General features: G+C 44.1%; 2 protein-coding genes and 1 long non-coding RNA gene across 10 annotated transcripts in view; 1 reads left to right on the top strand and 2 right to left on the bottom strand.

The window, feature by feature from the left end:
• Nucleotides 1-3905, bottom strand: part of AK8 (adenylate kinase 8) — a 102921-nt gene extending 99016 nt beyond the window's left edge. Inside the window, exon 1 of one of the 3 annotated variants that reach the window (XR_014507234.1) lies at nucleotides 1314-1473. Coding sequence is in view for 1 of the 3 variants with exons in the window: in XM_083423814.1 (XP_083279940.1) it covers nucleotides 1314-1397 (84 nt within the window). In the remaining 2 variants the exon portion in view is untranslated. Of the gene's footprint in view, nucleotides 1-1313; nucleotides 1475-3622 lie in introns of those variants that run through there. The other 2 variants (XM_083423815.1, XM_083423814.1) reach the window with 2 other exon arrangements.
• Nucleotides 3906-3931: 26 nt separating this feature from the next.
• SPACA9 (sperm acrosome associated 9) lies at nucleotides 3932-18203 on the top strand. 6 transcript variants are annotated; one of them, XM_083424080.1, is made up of 5 exons: nucleotides 3932-4554; nucleotides 7991-8146; nucleotides 13405-13607; nucleotides 16709-16856; nucleotides 18136-18203. In XM_083424080.1, exons 2-5 carry the CDS (start codon nucleotides 8003-8005, stop codon nucleotides 18142-18144), a joined length of 504 nt encoding a protein of 167 aa, XP_083280206.1. In that variant the 5' UTR covers nucleotides 3932-4554; nucleotides 7991-8002; the 3' UTR covers nucleotides 18145-18203. The 6 variants fall into 6 exon arrangements, with proteins under 6 accessions (XP_083280206.1, XP_083280203.1, XP_083280205.1 ...); XM_083424079.1 differs by having other exon boundaries at nucleotides 3973-4231; XM_083424078.1 differs by having other exon boundaries at nucleotides 3990-4341.
• On the bottom strand, nucleotides 6938-10096 carry LOC310669736. The gene is made up of 2 exons (XR_014507339.1): nucleotides 9167-10096; nucleotides 6938-7986 (listed from the first exon to the last, which is right to left on the bottom strand). It is a non-coding gene; the product is annotated as an uncharacterized lncRNA (long non-coding RNA).
• Nucleotides 18204-19921: the final 1718 nt, after the last annotated feature.

Here is a 19921-nt window from a genome sequence, read left to right as displayed (position 1 = left end):
GCAAAATCTGGAGGGCTACAGGTTTCCCAGCACTGGATTATAACAGCCTTGATGCTCCAGTTCATTAGCCAAAGTTCATTATCCTTTCTCCTTATTGTGGCTGGGAGCCACAAGTTAACAATAGATCACATGCTTCTGCTTTATATATAGGCAGCAATCATTTTAGGCATGTCCAAATGATGAGTGATTACCAACATGTGAGTCCTTTTGGACCTGGAAGAGGAAAGAACAGTGGCAGGGTGGTGCTGTGGTCTAAACCACTGAGCCTCTTGGGCTTGCTGATCGGAAGGTTGGCGGTTCGAATCCCTGCGACGGGGTGAGCTCCCGTTGCTCTGTCCCAGCTCCTGCCAACCTAGCAGTTCGAAAGCATGCCAGTGCAAGTAAATAAATAGGTATCGCTGCGGCGGGAAGGTAAATGGTGTTTCTGTGCACTCTGGCACTCATCACGGTCCTCTGTGCACCAGTAGTGGTTTAGTCATGCTGGCCACATGACCCAGAAAACTGTCTGTGGACAAACGCCGGCTCCCTCGGCCTGAAAGCAAGATGAGCGTCGCAACCCCACAGTCGCCTTTGATTAGACTTAACTGTCCAGGAGTACTTTACCTTTTTATGTGCACTCCACTGGCGTGTGTTGGGGCTGGAAATGGAACCACTGTGCGAAATAGCCATTGCCTGTACAATTATTTATTATTATATATTGAATATTGTGATGAATTATATTTCTCTAACTTTTTTGTATTTTATGGATATTATAGGCAGATCCACACAATATATTTAAAACCTATTTCTCCCTTCCCAAAGAATCCTGGAAAGTGTAGTTTATTAAGGGTAGCTGGACCTGTAGCTCTGTGAAGAGAAAACTACACTTCCCAAGATCCTTTGGCAGCTTATAACAATCACATCACCACCTTCAGGCTCATAACACTTTTTCGATAAAATAAAAATGAAAGAGCAAATCACCAGCGCTCACTCTGACCTATAAATGCAGGGTGGACAAATACCCTATGCCAATCTAGCTACTGCATTTCCCCAGAGCAGGAATGGGGGAAATGAAATACAACTCCCATCATCCCTCACCATTACCAATGCCAGCTGGGGCTGATGGTAGCTGGAGTCCAACATAGGTAGAACGTCCCCCTTTTGCCCTAGAGCATGCTGGGAACTGTAGTCTAATAGGCTCCCTCTCCCTCGGTGGTTGCCGGGAATTATCGAACTCTCACATATCCCGTCCCGCTCGGACAGCTCCCTTGTAAGTTTTATATTCTGCGGGCCGTTTATTCCCTTCAAGTCGCCTGCGCCAAGCATCCCCTCACCTGCATAATTTGGTGGAGACGGTGTTTCTCCGCGTAGAGCCCCATCTGCGGAGGGATATGTATAGGTCTCTTAGTGGCGTCCATGGCTGCCCTAGCAACAGCTCGTCGCTAAAGGAAGAACGTCACTAGAGAGTGACGAAACCCATGGCCGCCAGATTTGGCATCACCCCCTCATGGATCTAGCCTTGCTAGTTCGTGCAAAGGCAGTGTATGTCATCAGATAGCGACGAAGCTATCATCTCCATCACACTCCCTGCACCTTTAAAGGGACGGTAACGGCTAACTGGTTACAGGATTGAGAGAAGATTCTAAATCGGGCCATTTACCTCATCGTGTGAAGAGGACTACACATGACAGCTACACACTAAGACGCATATATATATAGATAGATATAGATACACGTATGTGTGTGTAATACATAGCTGTCAACTTTTCCCTTTTCTTGCGAGGAATCCTATTCGGAATAAGGGAATTTCCCTTAAAAAAAAGGAAAACGTTGACAGCTATGGTATAATATGCATCGTTCTGCTAGGATAACTAAAGCATCACTAACAAAGAAAAAATGCACACACAAAAGAAACAGAATAGGGAAGGGCACATATCTGCATATGTTCATTCATTAGTATAAATGCAAATTTAGAAATAAATACTATATCATAGAATTGTAGAGTTGGAAGGGATCGTGAGGATCATTCTAGTCCAATCCACTGCAATGCAGGAATGTGCAGCTGCCCCATGCAGGGATTGAACCTGCAACCTTGGTGTTAACACTACTAGTCTAACCAACTGAGCTATCCAGTGGTGTTTATGGAAAAAGAATAAGAAAGACCATGTTGAGATGACTTTGTGCCTGCTGGGTGTGGTGTCTAAGTACTCCCTTTTGTTTGTGAGTAACTTCAAAGCCACTTTTGTTCTCACGGCTATGCATAAATGTTTTTATTAGATAGCCTCAGTGGCTAGAAGTGCTTTATACCAACTGCAGCTGGTTCAACAGCTACAGCCATTCCTGGACCACGAAAGCCTTGCCACAGTTGTTCATGCATTCGAGACTGGATTACTGTAATGTACTCTGTGGCGCTTCTCTCACACTTGCCCCAGAAGTTGCAGTTGGTACAGAATGCTGCAGCATGATTGCTGACAGGAGTGAGGCCTACGCTCAGAGAGCAGCACTTGTTGCTGACTTCCTACCAGGCCAAGGTGTTATTAATAGTATATAAAATCCTTACCTTGGTACCAATTTACTTATGAGATTGACTTACCCCACATGTGCCCACTCAACTGCTTTGACACTATTTCAGGTGCCACATAATACCTATTCCACGTTTGTAAGAACTCGATTGTTTAGAGTGGCAGCACCTACCCTTTGGGACCCCTTGCCTATAGATATCAAGTAGGCACCTTCACTGTACTCTTTTTGGCAGTTGCTAAAAACCTTCTTGTTTAGACAACTCTACCCAGATGCTTTAAAAGTTGAGGTAATTTTACTTTGTTTTAGTATTTTAACTTTCCTATGTTATGAAATATGGTTCTGATTTTTTCTTGATTTTACTGTTTTAACTTTTGTAAACTGCTTTGAGGTTTTTTACAATCAAGCAGTGTTAAAACTTTTTGAAATAAATAAAGTAAGAATAAATAATAATACCTTTATTTCTGGCTGGGCACCCAAGTTTCCCCCTCCCCCCATCCTGACTGATCCATGGTGGACAGAAGATTCAGCAGGTACTTCTGACCCCATTTTATACTCACAGCCATCCTTTGAGGCAGGTCAGGCTGAGAGATTTTGATCAAGGTCATATATGAGTTTTGTGATAGAGTGGGTCTCTGATCCTGGCAAGCCCCATCCGTACTATATATTTAAAGCAGTATCAAAGACGGAATTGATCTCCAGGGGGGACGAAGGGTAGCGCTTTGTCTTTAAAAAGCTCAATAAATTTTTAGGGGGGTTCCTTTAAAAAAGCTCAACAACCTTTGGGGTGTCCTGACTTTTTACTTTTTGAAATATGGCAACCCTAATTATACTACTTAAAACAGCCATGGCTTCTCCCTCTCCTGATTGTTCAACCATTATGGAAATTGAACAAATCTTTATTCTGCATTAATTATTAATTATTATACAATTTAGGAGAGGAACCCCACCTCCCAAAGCAGTCTAATGATTACAAAAATGTTCCATGGCCACAAAAAGATGGGGAACGTGGAGGGAGAAAAAAGAATGGAATATCCAGGAAGCAGGCATGGCTGGCTGGCTCCCAGCGCACGAACCCTTTCGCTATCACTTTTTGTAATTTTGTACTGTAATTTCACATTACCTTCCTGCAACAGACTAAAGAAAGCTCACATGGTGAGCGGGGCGGGGAAGAAGAGGTTCCCGGTCGCTTGTCCCCACAGGTAGACTACGTCTGAGCCTGGAGGCTCCACTGGGAGCGCGGCGCTTCGTCCAAATCCTATCTCCTCGCACTCCAAAATACCTCCAGAAAAAGCAGCCGACCCCCCCCCCTCCAAACTGTAGGTGGGTCGGGTGGGACTGGCACAGGGTAGGATGGGGTTGGGTGGCCCTGGACAGGGAGGCGTGCCGGCTGCGTCAGCAGAGCCTCCCGCAGCCACGTGCACACGCGTACACACACCCCGGTTGCCCGGGGTGACGCGGGTAACAATTGCTCCGGCCGCTTGCCTCCGGCAAGGAGCCAGCGAGTGCCAACAACAGCCAGCGCCCGCGGCCGAGGCGGCTTCGGGACATGCACAATCGGGGAAAGGAGCGGAGGGAGGAGGAAGCCTGAAGCTGCAGTCGGAGAGACAAGTTAATGACATTCCTGTCTCCGACCTACCTCACAGGGTTCTTGGGAAGGCTGCGGAGTTGACGCGCGCGCTTTGCGCTGAGAACATTCTAAAACGGCGTTTGAACGGGAAAGCGGCCGGAGGTCAGTGTCAGAGCGGCGTCGTGGCAGACAGAAGGTCTCAGGTTCAACCACCAGCATCTCCCCTGCCGGGCTGATGGGAGTTGCAGTCCAAAACATCTGGAGGGCACCAGGTTAGGGAAGCCTGATCTAAGGCACACAGACACACAGACCCATCTCTCTGGGAACAACTGCAAAGCCCAGAAGGGCACCCCCACTGGTGTAACTCAGTTTATTTAGTTGGTCTCCAGTTCTCAAACTTGTGTGCCAGAAGAGAACTGTAAATCAAAGCAGGTTAAACAACAAAAGGTTCCTGGGAATCCGAGGAATAACGAAAAGGCTGTCTGGTATGTTGCTGCATGGGCTGACATTCAGTCTGCGTCTGCTAGGGCTAGGTAACTCTGCTGGGTCCCTGAACCAGGTATATCTCTCTCATTCAATACCCCCTGGTGCAGGAACAAAGCAGATTTGCTTGGTCTAAGAGGTGGGTGTCTATTGTGTCTCTGTACAAGTCACTGCTCTGGGCTGGCCTCCTTCAAATCAGGGGCAGGAGATGTTCAAAACAGCAACTTATTATTTTTTCTTTTTCTTTTTTGTTTTAACTTTTATTGCCATTTCTCATAGCAGAAGGGTTGCAGACATAAGCGAATGCAAAATGCAGCAAAAATAATGGTAAAAATAATTAAGGATACTGAAGAACGGGAGGGGGAAACAACATAGTGTGCAATGCAGCAAGGAACAACTATTGCATGTAGAGAGAAGAAGAGGAGTCAATTTAGTTCTCAATAAATTTAGTTCTCTGCATGTTTACCTGTAAAACAGGGAGTTCAGTGGGCTGTGCCAGTCAAGTTTACATAAGAGAATAAACATCCCACATTGAATAGAAGTGATCTATTTTAGATGCACCATTAAAGACTCTGTTGGTGTGTCCGAATTTCTAACAGTACAATGTCCCATACCTTTCCTAGACACTCCTCTCAGGAAGGAGGTAAGTGAATGAGACTGGCTAATTCTTATACAAACCATTCTGGGCATCAGTGTTCAGTTTCTGACCTGCCTTCATTTGAAGGAGTTGATATGCAACCCTGGCCCTTGAGCCAAGGTTATATTCCCTACATCTCCCCATCCTGAAGAATAGGAAGTTTTTCTTGCCCTGTGTCACCAGATACCTACCTACCTGTCTACCTACCTACACACATGCACATGCCCTCTCCGCCTTCCACTTGGAGGGGGCCAGTGAAACCTGGAGACTCCAGATCAGAACCAAAGATCTGGCAAACCTAAACCACAGACCAATCTAGATAGGGAGCCACAGCACATCCTATAAATGCCCCCCCCCCAATCTCAGCTTATAAATTTGCATGATCCATGCTAGAAAAGCCACCACCACTTCTAGAATCCTGTCTCCCCCAATAGGTGCAAGCAAGCAAAGGTTAACATCAGCTGCGGGAGCCCCTCATTCCAACGTCCATCAAGCTAGCCTTTGCGTTTAATGACCAGGAGGAAATCTGAAGTCACTTGGGCCACTGTTTTATGCTAGCCAAGAGGAGGCTTCTGTCCCCTCGGTCTTTTCATGGCATCACAGTTGATGCATTGCCGTATTATGTTTACAATCGACTCACTAGGGTTTATGGCACCTGATTGTCCGTCAGTCTTTTCTGGACTGGAGGTCTGTTTCTGCTGTATCATTACAACCATATTGACTTACTGTTTGGGGATCAGGGGCTGCAGAGTTAGATTGTGATATATCTTTCCCACTCTCCCTTTAAACACACACACACACACACATCTTGCAACTGGGCTCTTCTATGGCAAGATAGCTTCGGGTGTCCGCAAATGGATAAGCACCAATAATCGAACCACCTGGGAAGTCATTAGTGTTAAGATCAAGCTTCTCCATCAAATGAGAAGATGGGTGGGATATGAAGCAAACACATATTAAGTATTTTAGAAGATTGCAATCTGCTGACTGTATATTCAGAAGTTACGGGAGGCAACCTGGCATGTGGGGGAAAGGGGGAAAAGCCTATTCCACACTCTTTATAATTTTGGTCACACTCTAGCATGACCAACAGACAAAACTCAGAATGGGGCTGTTTGTTATCATTATTTGTTGTTATACTTCCACCCTACTTTTCCTCCAAGAAGTTCAGCAGTGTACACAGTTACCCCCTTTTATCCTCATAATAACCCTGCAAGGTAGGCTAATAATTTTATTTTTTTTGAATGCCACCCATCTGCCTGGGGTGCCCCAGCCACTCTAGGTGGCTTCCAGAAAAATATAAAAACACAATAAATATTAAATACTTCCCTATACAGAGCTGCCTTCAGATGCCTTCTAAAAGTCATGTAGTTGTTTATGTCTTTGACATTTGATGGGAGGGCGTTCCACAGGGTGGGCACTACTACCAAGAAGGCCCTCTGGCTGGTTCCCTGTAACTTTGCTTCTCACAGTGAGGGAACAGCCAGAAGGCCCTCAGTGCTGGACTTCAGTGTCTTGGCTGAACGATGGGGGTGGAGACACTCCTTCAGGCATAATGGGCCAAGGCCGTTTAGAGCATGAAAGGTCAACACCAACACTTTAAATTGTGCTTGGAAATGTACTGACTCCATTTTGGAAACCTATTTTGTATTTTGTAACTAAGTATTATTACCTGCATACCACTTTGAAGTATTTGCTGCCCGCATTGAAATGTAAGTAAACCTTTTTGTTTTTACTAAAACATCAATCTTAACAATGTTAATCAATCTTAACAATGGGGACAGAGAGGAAAGAATGCTCAGCAAACCAAAAATAAACAGGGATAATAGGTGTAATTGTCAAATCCTTATCTTCCAGTAAGTTGCAAAAGCACATAAGTGTTTTTACTCTGCTAAAAAGGCTTCATAGCCTGTTTACTCTCATATTTCCTCCACACACATGGGACAAGGGGTTTAAATTTTTATTTACGGATTTAATCCTCAATCCATCCCCATCAGGGTTACTGTAGGGATTAAATGAGATGGGGAAGTATCATGCATGCTATCTTGAGTTCCTTTTGTGGGGAAGGGGGAATATAGGCTATAATAATTCAATGAACAAATAGATAATAAAAAGTACTAGGTCTAATTCCATTCAGATAGTGCAAAAGGACAATGCAGGCGTCAACATTTATGCAGGTAATTATGTAAGGAAATAGCGATCACAACTATAAGGCATGTACTGGCTTTATAAAAGCTTGTTTGTTTGTTTGTTTCATTTCTATACCACTTAATATTTTTAAGAAAAATCTCAAAGCGGTTTACAGAATATTAAAACATCAATAAAACAATCTGAGGAAAGTAAAAGTTAGAGTATACAGTCAAAGCAACATAATTAACAGAAAACTAAAATATCTTGAAGATTTCAAAATAAAACTACAAAGGAGGTCAACTACAGAATACATATTTAACACAAACAAAGTTAACAAAAAAAAGTCTTAAACATTTCAAAAGAAAGCATTGCTAAGGAAAGTCAAATATAAAATGCACATTTAAAACAGCATAATTAACAAGAGAATAAAATATTATAAGCATGACACGGCTGTTAGGCAGGCACAAAAAGATGGGGCAAAAGAATCCAATAGTTGTTGTCAGGCATAGTGATGTCCCTCTGGTCTCACAGGAGCCTCTTTAGTAGAGCTGGTGAGTCTGGGCCTCACTCGCTAAGCCAGATGGAAAGGGCCTTGCAGGGAGAGGCCCTTTACGACTCACAGCTGGGCGAAGAGATTGAACAAATGTCTCCTTGTTTCTTCTAAATCCTAGGAGCAGGGGAAAATGAATGAAATCAAGGAGAGCCTGCGGAACATCGAACAGACTTACAAGATCTTCCAGCAACAGCAGTTCACCTTCATTACTGCGCTGGAACACACCCGAGAGAATGCCCATGACAAAATCAAGCCTGTGTCAAGCATCGGACAGGTATGGAGAGATCTCAGAACTAGGGGATGAGGGAGAAATCCAGTTCAGGCCATAGCTCAGTGGTAAAGCATCTGCTTTGGTTACAGAAGGTCTCAGGTTCAATCCACCATGGCATCTCCAGGTAGGGCTGGGAGAGATTCCTCCCTGAAACCTTGGAGAGTCATTGCCAGTCAGTATAGACAGTGATGTACCAAGGGGCTGACTCTGTGTAAGGCAGCTTCCTAGGTTTCTCTGTGTTTACAGGTGACTCTACGTAATGCATACTTTCCAGTGCAATTTTGGAAAACCGAAATGCAGCCTCCTTTCGAAATCTATGCTTCTCTGAATTGTGTGATGCAGGTCCAAAAATGCGCCAAGAAATTATTAACATAACTAGGGTGAAGAGTGCGTAAATGTACATAATATAAATGAAAAGTGCATGCAAAATGCATCACATTAGAGGAAATTCATATATTTAGACAAAATTGCATATATATTAGTATAAATTTGCACTAAAATGCTTATGAATTTTCATGAGGACTTAAAAAAATATCACAAACTGATGGTGAGAATTGAAACAGATATACTGAAATGGACAGATTCACCCATCCTAGTTTTTTTTCTCTTCCCCCTGATTCCCCCCCCCCCCATTAATCTTTATTAAATTTTAAAACACATAAAAAGAAAAAATAAAAAATTACAGTTGTCAAAACAAAAAAACCAATAAATGAAGACTTCCGTAGTGTATACCATTTCTAAAACATATCCGTTATGGATGTTTGAGTGCAAAATAAATTACAAGGTTTTAACATAAAGATTCAAACATTGTTTGCTTTTTTAGTTAATCATGTAAGAAGGAAAGGAGAGCCTATGTCAACCAAACCTTACTATATATCTTTACTGGATTTTGGGGGGAGGGGGGAGGACTTATACAAACATAACATAAAGGCCCGAACCAATGTACCCAAATTGCAAAATAGGAGATTTAAACTAAACATTAGGAAGAACTTTCTGATGGTAAGGGTTGTGGAAAAGACTCACTTGGGAGCTGGTGGATTCTCCTTCCTTGGAGGTTTTTAAGCAGAGGTTGGATGGCCATCTGTCAGGGATGCTTTAGTTGAGATTTCTGCATTGCAGGGCGTTGGACTAGATGAAACAGGGCACCTTTCCAACTCTACAATTATGATTCTAGGAACAAACATAGTATGCTAACTAAAACAAAACATAGACTTGGTGTCTACTCACAAACTCTAGCATTACAATCATGGGTAGGCAAACAAAGGCCCAGGTGCCGGATCGGGCCCAATCGCCTTCTAAATCCGGCCCACGGATGGTCTGGGAATCAGCGTATTTTTACATGAGTAGAATGTGCCCTTTTATTTAAAATGCATCTCTGGGTTATTTGTGGGGCATAGAAATTCGTTCATTTATTATTATTTTTCAAAATATAGTCCGGCCTCCCAGAAGGTCTGAGGGACAGTGGACCGGCCCCCTGCTGAAAAAGTTTGCTGACCCCTGATTACAATGAAAGCAAGAGAGTTGGAAACAGTTTCACATCTTCACAGTGAAAATTATAAACCCTATGTGCTGTTTTCTTCTCAACAACCATAGTTTTCAAACCAGCAACCAACAGTAGTGTTTGGGAACCGTATCCAGCAACATAGATTTTGGGTTCACTTATCCTTGAGTGCAATTAATAACTCCTTTGGCCCATTGAAAGGAATGCAGTTAATCCATCATAACCATCTCTTTTTCATAGATGATTGAGGACATACTGTCCTTCGCTGCTCCTTGGTAAATCTGGAATCCATAATGTATTATAGCAACAGCCTTTTCCCATCTCTCTCTCTCTCTCTCTCTCTCTCTCTCTCTCTCTCTCTCTGACACACACACCACTTTCCCTCACCCCACAGTGTGCGTCCCCATGGTGTAACTATAACTTTGGAAACCGCCTATTAAAAATAATGGCTATGTGTCAAAAGTGGAATGATGAATGAAGACCCTGCCTCTCCCTCCTTGGGGGACACACAGATTCTTTCTGAGTTGTACTAACGTGGAAAAATGTGTCAGCTCTTAAGTGATCAGTCTTGGAATATTTCTCTTTTAAAAATAAATAAATAAAACAACCTCATTTTTCACACTTCCAGTTCGCAATAACATTTAGACCTGGGGAAGGGGAGTCACATAATAAGCATTCCACTTGAACAACATGCTTTTTTAAAAGCAGGCTGATCTCTTGCTAGTCATTTCAAAGTTATCCCTTTCCCAAGGGAAGCTTTTACCATGTTTACAGAGTAGTCTTTTTTTAAAAAAGAGGAAAGTGCTATGGAGCCCTTTATTCTCTTTGTGATAATCTGCTTATTTACAAATGTACAGTTAAGGCAGAAGTGCAGAAACAAGCAGACAGGAGTACCAAGCAACAGCATATTGTTCCCTCCACCCCAGCCAAATCCAAATATTTGTTTCTTTCTGGGTCGCCATGTATATTTGTCCCCTCCTACCTGCTCAAATTTATTTTTTCTTCGTCTTCTAACGCTCCATGTATACTCATACTCTAGATGTCCAGAACTTGGAAAGGTAATTTTTTGAAAAGCAAGTAGTTCTTGCTCAGGTGTGGCATGTCCAAACAGGAACTAATTTCTGTTCATCTTCATCCCTCTGAAAAACAAGCAAGCTCAGTTCAAGTTCATCCAAATGATCTTCGGCAGAAAGAAGAAAAAACGATATTCAGAATGTTGCAAATATATTAAATATACTTAAGACTAAGAAAAAAATTAAAACACACACATACAGTGGAATGTGAACGGCTTATTTCCTTCCAAAATTATTATGTTTTTAAGTTAAAGGCTGAATGAGTCTAAGAAGTTAAAAACACATGGTCCATCTAGCTCCCCACAGGCTGGCAGCAGCCCTCCAGGGTTTCAGGCAGTCAGCCTCTCCCAGCCCTACCTGGAGACGCCGGGGATTGAACCTTTGCTCTGCTGCTACAAGTCATTTGCAGCAGAGGCTGAATTAAACAGGGATATTAGAAGCTGCCTTTTCACTGAATCATATTTTTGGTCCATCTTGTTCAGTATTGCCTACAGTGATTGGCAGTGGCTCTCTAGGGTTCCCAGCCCTACCTGGAGATGCCAGAGATTGAACCCAGGACCTTCTGCATGCAAAGCAGGTGAGCCACAACCCTTCCCCACAGGACACCAGATTGCAGACAACTGGCCTAACGTGTAATACATATGTACTTAAGTCACAGGTAGCCAAAGTGGCGCCATCCAAATGTTATTGACTACATTCCTATCAGCCCCACGCACCCACCCCAGCCAGCGTGGTCAGTGATCAGGGAGCTAGCCCTGAACATGGATGATGGGAATTGTAGTCCAACATCATCTGGGGACCCAAGGTTGGGGAAAGTCTGCCTTAAAGTGCTGCTTCTCTCTGTCCTTTAACCTCCCCACATGTAAGTTGGGCCACACACACACACTCATAGGCCTACTAAGCCAGGCTGTCGTAATAAGGTTCCCCAAGATAAATAAGGTACTTCAGACAAGCACTTTGTAGTAGTAGTAAAGCACAGGTGTGAGGAATCAGCTAAAGATTCTTTAACAACCAGGAATGGTCAAAGGTTCAAGCATCTGCCTTCTACCTTTTGGGAAGGAACGGGTATCCTCAGAGACCCTCCAGCAAGTAACATGCACAGTTATTTTGATCTATTCCTTCCATTAGGGAATGTACGTGGCAACAGCTCTCCATCTTGGCGATGTGGCCGAGCTCAAAATCTGGTGGGGCCACTTAAAAAGGAAGGAGGAGGGGAGTTCACTCAGACCTGCCTGGGCAACCTTGGCCCTTTTCCGCTGAGTCTGTCATCCCGGGACTCAATTAAGCAGAGCCACTGTGAGTGGCTTCTGTTGCGCAGTGAGCTTGCCTGTCCACTAACGGCTGACCCGAGACTGCCAAGCAGCCAATTGAGGATACAGATTTGCAGCAGGTGACCGGCCTGAACCGGATTGAAGCCAGCAACCTCTGCACCCCATTATCTTTTCCCTGCAACAACCCCCCCACCCCCACCCCCACCCCACCCTGTTTGCATTCTCTTGCGTGAAAAAGGCAAAGTAACAAAAAAAAATAAGCACAAGAGGTGACAGTATTTGTCTCCAAACAATTGTCAGGACTAGGAAATAACTCCTTTTTGCAGGTTCAATGTCCTAGTTCCTGGTAGTTGTCCTGGATTTAGGTAGAACTGTATAACTATCATTTATTGTTTTTTTGAGGATCATTTTATCCAAGGCACCTAGATTATTTTGCTTATTTAAAAGCATTTATATACAGCTTAGGAACGTAGGAAGCTGACTGAATCAGACCTATTGGCCCATCTAGCTCAGTACTGTATACACTGACTGGCAGCAGCTCTCTGGGGTTTCAGGCAGGAATCTCTCCCAGACCTACCTAGAGAAGCTATTGAGGTTTGAACCAGTCCTTCCCCAAAGCTTAATTGTTCAAAAATCTCTAAGCAATGCATACCCTAATATAGATATATCATTCAAACACAAACTAAAACCAGAAAAACTGCAAGCTTCTTTGGAGAGACGAAGGATCTCTGGCTGCAGCCATCATGCATACAGTGGAAGAGAAGGCTGGGTTAAGCCCCATCCAAACAAGGAAGGAGATGAATCACACAAACTTTCGCTGTGTGTTCCAGGAACGTTTTCCAAAGCCCATTAGGACAGGCATATGGAACTCAGGCCTGGAGGCCAGATGTGCCCCCCAAGGCCACTCTATCTGCCCCTTGGACACCCCCCTCCCAGAACATGCTCCCCGATAGCCCTGCTTTGCATCCTCCTTGAATGCTTTCGCCTGGCCATAAAGGCATCCTTTTACTCTGAACCTAAGCCTCTTGCCTACCTAACCTCACACTCAATTAAGACTACACAGTACCTTTATTCTCAATAATGATGGAACTCACAGGTGGAGAATACCTTTGTTCTCTATATATCTTTATTATTTGTAAAGGGAATATTTGTATAAGTGAAAACTTTACTATCCCTTTGGAGTTGTGCTGTGTCTTTGTACTTTTGTCCTTGGAGGCTGTGATGATTTATGTTTCACACTTTTGACTTTGTTTTCTTAAATTTTATTAACTTTGCACTTGTTTTTTCCGTTAACAACTTTTTTTAAAAAAAGAGCTGCTGATTCTGAAATTCATATAGACTTCCACCATGCTAGCTCCGGCCCTGCCCTTGCCAGTTGGTATAACTCGCCCTCCTTCCCCCTTGTGTGTCCGGCAGGTGCAGACCTACACGGACCATTACTGCAACAACTCCACTGACAAACGTATCCTGCTCCTGTTCCTCAGCATCTGCAGCGACTTGAACAAACTTTGCCAACGGCTGGAATCCCTACACCCTGGTAACAGTGTCACCAATGCCCTCTTGGACAAGTGCAAAACGTTGGTGAGCCACAGCAATGACCTCAGTGGGATCAGAGCCAAGTAGGTATTTATTTGTAGAGCATGGGCTGGCTGGGGCTGGTGGGGACTGTCACCCAAAACATCTGGAGGGAGCCAAGTTGGCTAATGCCATCATAGCAACATAGGAAGCTGCCATATGTCTTGTACTTCATCTGAAAACAAAGCAACATTCCAGTCCCCATTATTCTGAACAGCAGCATAAAAAGCTGCTATAAACCAAGTCAGACCCACTGATCCATCTAGCTCAGTATTGTATACACTGGCAGGCAGTGGCACCCCACGATTTTGGGCAGGAAACATTCCCAGCCCTAGCTAGAGATGGCAAAGACTGAACCTATGGCCTTCTGTATGAAAAGCTGGTGCTCCACTACTGAGCTGTAAGTGCTCCTGATGAACACATGAAGTTGCTTTATACAGAGCCAGACCTTTGGTCCATCTAGCTCAGTATTGTCTACACTGATGCACAGAGGTTCCTCAGGTTTCAGATAAGAGTATATCCCAGCCCTTCCTGGAGATGTCAGGAATTGTACTTGGGATCGTCTGCATGCAAAGCAAGATGTTCTGTCACCGAGTTGTGGCATTTCCCCTGAAAGCCAGGATTCCAGTCCTGATGGTTCTGAATTAAAGGATGATTTAAATAGGCATGTAGGGAGCTGCTTTCTGCTGAATCTCCATCTAGCTCAGAATTGTCTACACCAGAGCTTTCCAAACTTTTCAGGTTGGTAACAAACCTTTTAGACAAGCATCATTTCACAACACAGTAATTCAGTTTTACTAGCAAACCAGAGGTTAAACCCCTTTCCAGCCCCAATAGGAGGGCGAGGAGTGTTCACATGACACACCTACACACTGCAGCCGACACACAGTTTGGAAAGCTCAGGTCTACACTGACTAGCAGCACCTCTCCAGGGTTTCAGAAGGGATGCCTCCCCAGCCCTAGCTGGAAATGTCGGTGGGGATTGAACCCAGGACTTCCTGCATGCAGAACAGATGCTTTACCATTGAACTACAGCCCTTCCCCCATAATTAAATAAGATTCCAGTGCTCCTGGTTCTGAATAAAAGGATCATGTAAATAAGAAGTTGTCTGCCGAACCAGATCATTGTTCCATATAGCTCAGTCTGCACTGAAGCTCTTCAGCTTTTCAGGCAGAGATCTCTCCTGCCTCTACCTGGAGACACCAGGAATTAAACCTGTGAACTTCTGCCCATAACTGCACTACAGCCCTTCCCCATTATATAAGAACATAGGAAGCTGCCTTACATTGAGTCAGACCATTGGGGTTCATCTAGCTCAGTACTGTCTACAACAGCATCTTTTAACCTTGGGTCCCAGATGATGTTTGAATAAAACTCCCATCATCCCTGACCATTGGTCATGCTAGCTATGAATGATGAGAGATATAGTCCAACAACAACTGGGAACCCAAGGTTGAGAAAGGCTGGTCTATACTGACTGGCAGTGGCTGTGTAGTGTTCCATATAGGCAGCTCTCCCAGAACTACCTGAAGAGCTTCACAGATCTAACTTTTTGAGACACATGGAGGAAGAGGCGTATCACACAGAAGGGGCCTGGCTTTTCCCTACTCCGACCTGTTGTCAATCCAAGGAGGAAGGCCTACAAATAGTTGAGGGGGGGGGATTGTTCTGTAACCGCCACAGTAGAGTAGTGGAAAATTTAAAAGTGCAGGATCCCCTTTTGGGATTATGAAATTATCTTGTAAAATTATATAATAATGATGATGATGATGATGATGCAGGATGCATTCCAACAGTTGGTGCAGATTTCCATGTTTTCTGTGCATGAACACAGCCAAATGATTTTGAGTGCTTCAGTATCTTATTTTGGAGTGACTTAAGTTGTGTTTTTATTGACATTCCATTGTACATAACAGAACTAGCACATCCTTCTCTTAAAACTGAGGAACCTTTCCCCAGTGCTCCTAAATGCTCAGCTTTTAGGACAACTCCTTGGTGTCCTTCCAGTGCATCTTATCCAGAGGGACCCCAGGAGACCATCCTCAGCAGCTGACTCACCTCCTTTCACTCTGATTGGCCTCCAATCAGCAGCACAAAGAGGCTTTTTATGAGTGCCAGAAAAGTTCCCCTTTTATGCTGATTGGATAGTTCTAGAATGCTGAAGACAAGGACTGCTGCAGAAATAGTAATAGGTTTCAGGGCCACTCATGACCAGGGCTGATGAGGGTGGCAGGGAAGCCAGTACAAGAGGGTCAGAAGGTGACCCAGGGCCTGCCTATATTGCATATATTTTTGTCTTGGTTGTCTCATTATTTATCCATTGTTTCTGACATCCATTGAAAAACCGCTTGCAAACTTGTGCTTGTGAACCAAGCATTCCCATTTATTTCTGACTCTGTATTAACATTAGCTTCTGTGCTTTGACAGTAGGACAACAAAGCCTCATCTTATTATGCACAGTCACCTCTGTATGTTCTCATAAGTGAATTCTGTGTGAATACAACAAAGTTGTCGCGTGATGCACATTGTGTTGCCTTACATGTACAAGTTTAACATTTAAAGTATTTGGTTAATTCAGCTGAGATCACGTGGGTGCTTCTATTACTGATATTAGCTGTTGGGACCTTAATGTTCTCAGCTGGCACATGAATATTATACAGTAGTACCTTGGGTTGAGTACTTAATTCATTCCGGAGGTCTGTTCGTAACCTGAAACTGTTCTTAACCTGAAGCACCACTTTAGCTAATGGGGCCTCCTGCTGCTGCTGCGCTGCCGGAGCACGATTTCTGTTCTCATCCTGAAGCAAAGTTCATAACCCGAGGTACTATTTCTGGGTTAGCAGAGTCTGTAACCTGAAGCGTATGTAACCTGAAGCGTATGTAACCCAAGGTACCACTGTATTTATTATTAGCACAAACATGAGATCACACATTTATTTTTATATCCCTTGTAAAGATTTTTAGCCACTCTGCCCTTGCTGGAGGCTGTGCAAAAAATAAAAATAAATAAATAAAAATTAAAAACCACCAGGGCCCAAATCTGCTCTCAGTGGCTCTGCCCAAGACCCCAAACCACTGAACTGCCATTGACTGTACCAATGCCTTTTGGCCTTCTCCTCCCCGCCACCCCCAAATGTCCAACAGGTACCCTCACGATGTTGTGAACCACCTCAGCTGCGATGAAGCCCGGAACCATTACGGCGGTGTGGTGAGCCTCATCCCCATCGTCCTCGACAGCATGAAGGAGTGGGTGGCTCACACTGAGAAGCTCCCGCGGAACATGTTACACAGTGTGAGTGCCCGGAAGGCCGCCGTCTACAACCAGGCAGAGCTGCCCATTCGCCGTGTGGGCGACCGCGACCACTTAGGCCGGCCCGCTTTCATCTCCGAGGGCACTCAGACCTACATTAGCTTGACAGAAAAGGCCAGGGAGAGGGAGGACAGGAGGGTTAAGCTAAAGCAACTGGGTGGCCTAGGCAGGGCCATCCGGAAGTTTCTCGACGGGCCCTGGAGACCGCCTGGCAAACACGCATTTTAAAAAAAGAGAGAGAGAGTAAAGACCAAAAAAAGAAAAAGAAAGCAGCCTGCTCGCTTAGCATCCGGCGATTAAAACAGTCTCCCTATATTTGCTTCAGTTATGCCCTTTCCTGAGGGGGAAAAGAAAGAGATACATCTGCTTTGGTAGCGACAAGCATGATCTATCTTATCCCTTTCTTGGAGCAGGTCACCCTCAGATGAAGATACTTTAGCCTACTCAACAGTGTTCGAGTAACCCCAGTTTTAGAGCAGACCAGGCCTACAGAATTAATGGCCTACTGTGGTGAAATTAGGCCGCCACCAAATACTGGTGTGGTGTCCGCCAGGCACTTAATGATACCTCAAGTTGTGGGGAGGCAGGGGAAGGTTTAGTGGGCCACCATATCAGATCACAGGGTTTTGATTCACCTTGACAGCTGCCCCTCTTCTGCACTTCTTATAGGCTTGAGTGTTACATGTCCGCCCCGTGTGAACCTCTGGCCAAATCATGACTCTAACATGGGTTACTTATTTAGCTGGGGAAAGAGGTGGTAAAACAACCAGAGAAAGGAGGATCCATCTACACATTTTTGAGAGGGTCTTAAAAAGAAACAAAAAACTTGAACACCCACTTAGAGCTCACCTGGCACCAGTTAAACCAGGATACACTGAGTTTCTGGAAGCACTGAATTTGGTTGAGTAAAGCTTTTTGACACATAGAAGGAAAAGCACAGGGCAGGAGAGGAGTATTTTTGTACTTAAGTAAGATTCCAGGTCACCTCAGGAGACTTGGACCACTTTTCAAGGCAGAATTGCACTTTAAAAAAAAATTTTAAGCACCTCTGGAAAAATGAAACATAAGAAACATAAAAAAGGAAAAAAACACATTTCCAGCATGCCAGGCTCTCTCTCCCTCTTGCAAACTCACACCAACTTCTGCCAGGGGTGGGGTAGGGAATATCCATTGTTTTCAAGAAATGGAGCATTTTAACATTAGATCTTGTCAGTACAACTCGACTCCTTTTGTCTGATTGTTTTTTTTCCCCTCCTCGCAGGATCCTTAGCTCCTGTTTTTTTGCCTCTTGCCGGAAGATGCTTCTGAATAAAGCTGTTTCCCCTGCAAGTGCAGCTCGTTGCTAGAATTATAGAGGTGTTTTCGTGATCAAATTACTAAAGGAAAATTATGCTGAGCCCGGGGATGGGGGTGGTAGAGAAGGGACAGGCAAACTTGAACCCCAGGCCCAGGACTACCCTCACCCCAATTTTAAACCCATAAATCTACAACATGGTACCCCCACTTCTAATTACTATGACTTTTTTCTTCATCTCTTCATCTTCATCTCCACATTGGAAATTTAGGCCCGAATCCAGTTCCTAGATTCTTCCCAGACACCCTCCCTCTACTTCTTTTTGACTGTCCCATTTGGAGATTCCAGACAGGCGAAGGAATTTCATCACACAGTGCATCATTAAACTATGGAACTCCTTCCCACAAGAGGCAGTGATGGCCACCAATTCTGATGGCTTAAAAAAAAAAAAGATGAGATCATGGAGAACAAGGCTATCATGACTATTAGATATGTACACCACTGTGTATCAGTTGCTGGAGGTGACAAGTGGCGAGAATGCTCTTGTGCTCAGTTCTTGCTTGCTGGCTTCCCACTGGAGCATCAGGTTGGCCACTGTGTAAACAAGATGCTGGACTAGATGAGTCGCTGGCCTGATGCAGCAGCCAGGCTCTTCTAACATTTTCTGTTATTCTAACATATTCTGTTGTTATTTTCAGAATACTGCATGACTTTAAACTTCCTAGCCTGGGATAGTCTGAGCAGAAAGGTGGGTTTAAAAGCTGCAATAATAGTGGGAGAATGGTAGAAACGAATCCCAGTTCTCTGCAGGGGAGACTGGTCCATTAGGGTGAATGGGGCACTGCCCCACCAACATCAATCTTCCCTCAGCCACTCCCCACGTAAGCTGTCTTCTTTGTTTGCAACCAGTTCAGGGGGTGGCACTTCCTGCCAGCTTTCTCCTCCTCGGTCTGTGTGTTGCTCTTGTAAAACTCAGCTAAGGGAAGATGGGGAGAGGTAGGATTAGTTGGCTCTGCTTGTCATTGGCTCTGGCGCCACCTACTGTTGGGCTCCCTGCCTCCTGCCCTACCAGTCCCAATGAGCACCAGTCACCACTGGTCCTCTGATGTCAGATGAGTTCTAATTTTCTTTAAAGAATAGAAAAAAAGAAGAGTAAGATAAGATAGCTATCACTTTCCACCAACACCTTTGTAGTAAGGTAGCAAGTTAAAATGCACTGTGGGGTTTGAGTTTCTACTCTGCATTCAGGAAGTAAAATAAATGAATAATTGAGCCCTTTCAACCTACATCCCCAACTCTTTCGGCATAAAATGTTTATTATTTATGGTGGTGTTTATAGACCTACCAAAGCATTCTTGCTTAGCACTAGAAAGCGCTGGAAGGTAATTTATTTTTCTCTTTTTCTATCTTGCTGGCTTCCTTTCTCTGATATAATACATATTTAATCATTTTGATCCAGGTAGGGAAGCATCCCCCCTTGAATATTAAATCAGCAGTGAACCATAAAAGTTATTTTTCCAAGTGCCAAATTTCTTCTGTATTTATTAAGGCAAACCCAGCCTCCATCCCAGCCAATGATTTATGCAAGAAATCCAACATATTCCTATCAAGTCATTCACACACCCCAACATATAGAATAGTACCCTTTTATTGCTACAATAGCACACCGAATGTTGTGCATTAACCATTTATAGACTATTGCATTGGCATCCATCTGTCTCAAAAGAATGGATTATGCCTCCAGGGATAACGT

This window comes from Podarcis tiliguerta, assembly GCF_965153285.1.
Source record: "Podarcis tiliguerta genome assembly, chromosome: Z".
Lineage (NCBI taxonomy): Eukaryota > Metazoa > Chordata > Lepidosauria > Squamata > Lacertidae > Podarcis > Podarcis tiliguerta.
This window is presented reverse-complemented; position numbering and strand designations above follow the sequence as displayed.

Bases quoted from the DNA above. Each gene is read 5' to 3' on its own strand.
- SPACA9 (XM_083424077.1), top strand. From the start codon at position 8,003: ATGAATGAAATCAAGGAGAGCCTGCGGAACATCGAACAGACTTACAAG. The intron at 8,147-13,404 runs GTATGGAGAGAT...TGTGTCCGGCAG, and splicing joins CTGTGTCAAGCATCGGACAG to GTGCAGACCTACACGGACCA. The intron at 13,608-16,708 runs GTAGGTATTTAT...AATGTCCAACAG, and splicing joins CTCAGTGGGATCAGAGCCAA to GTACCCTCACGATGTTGTGA.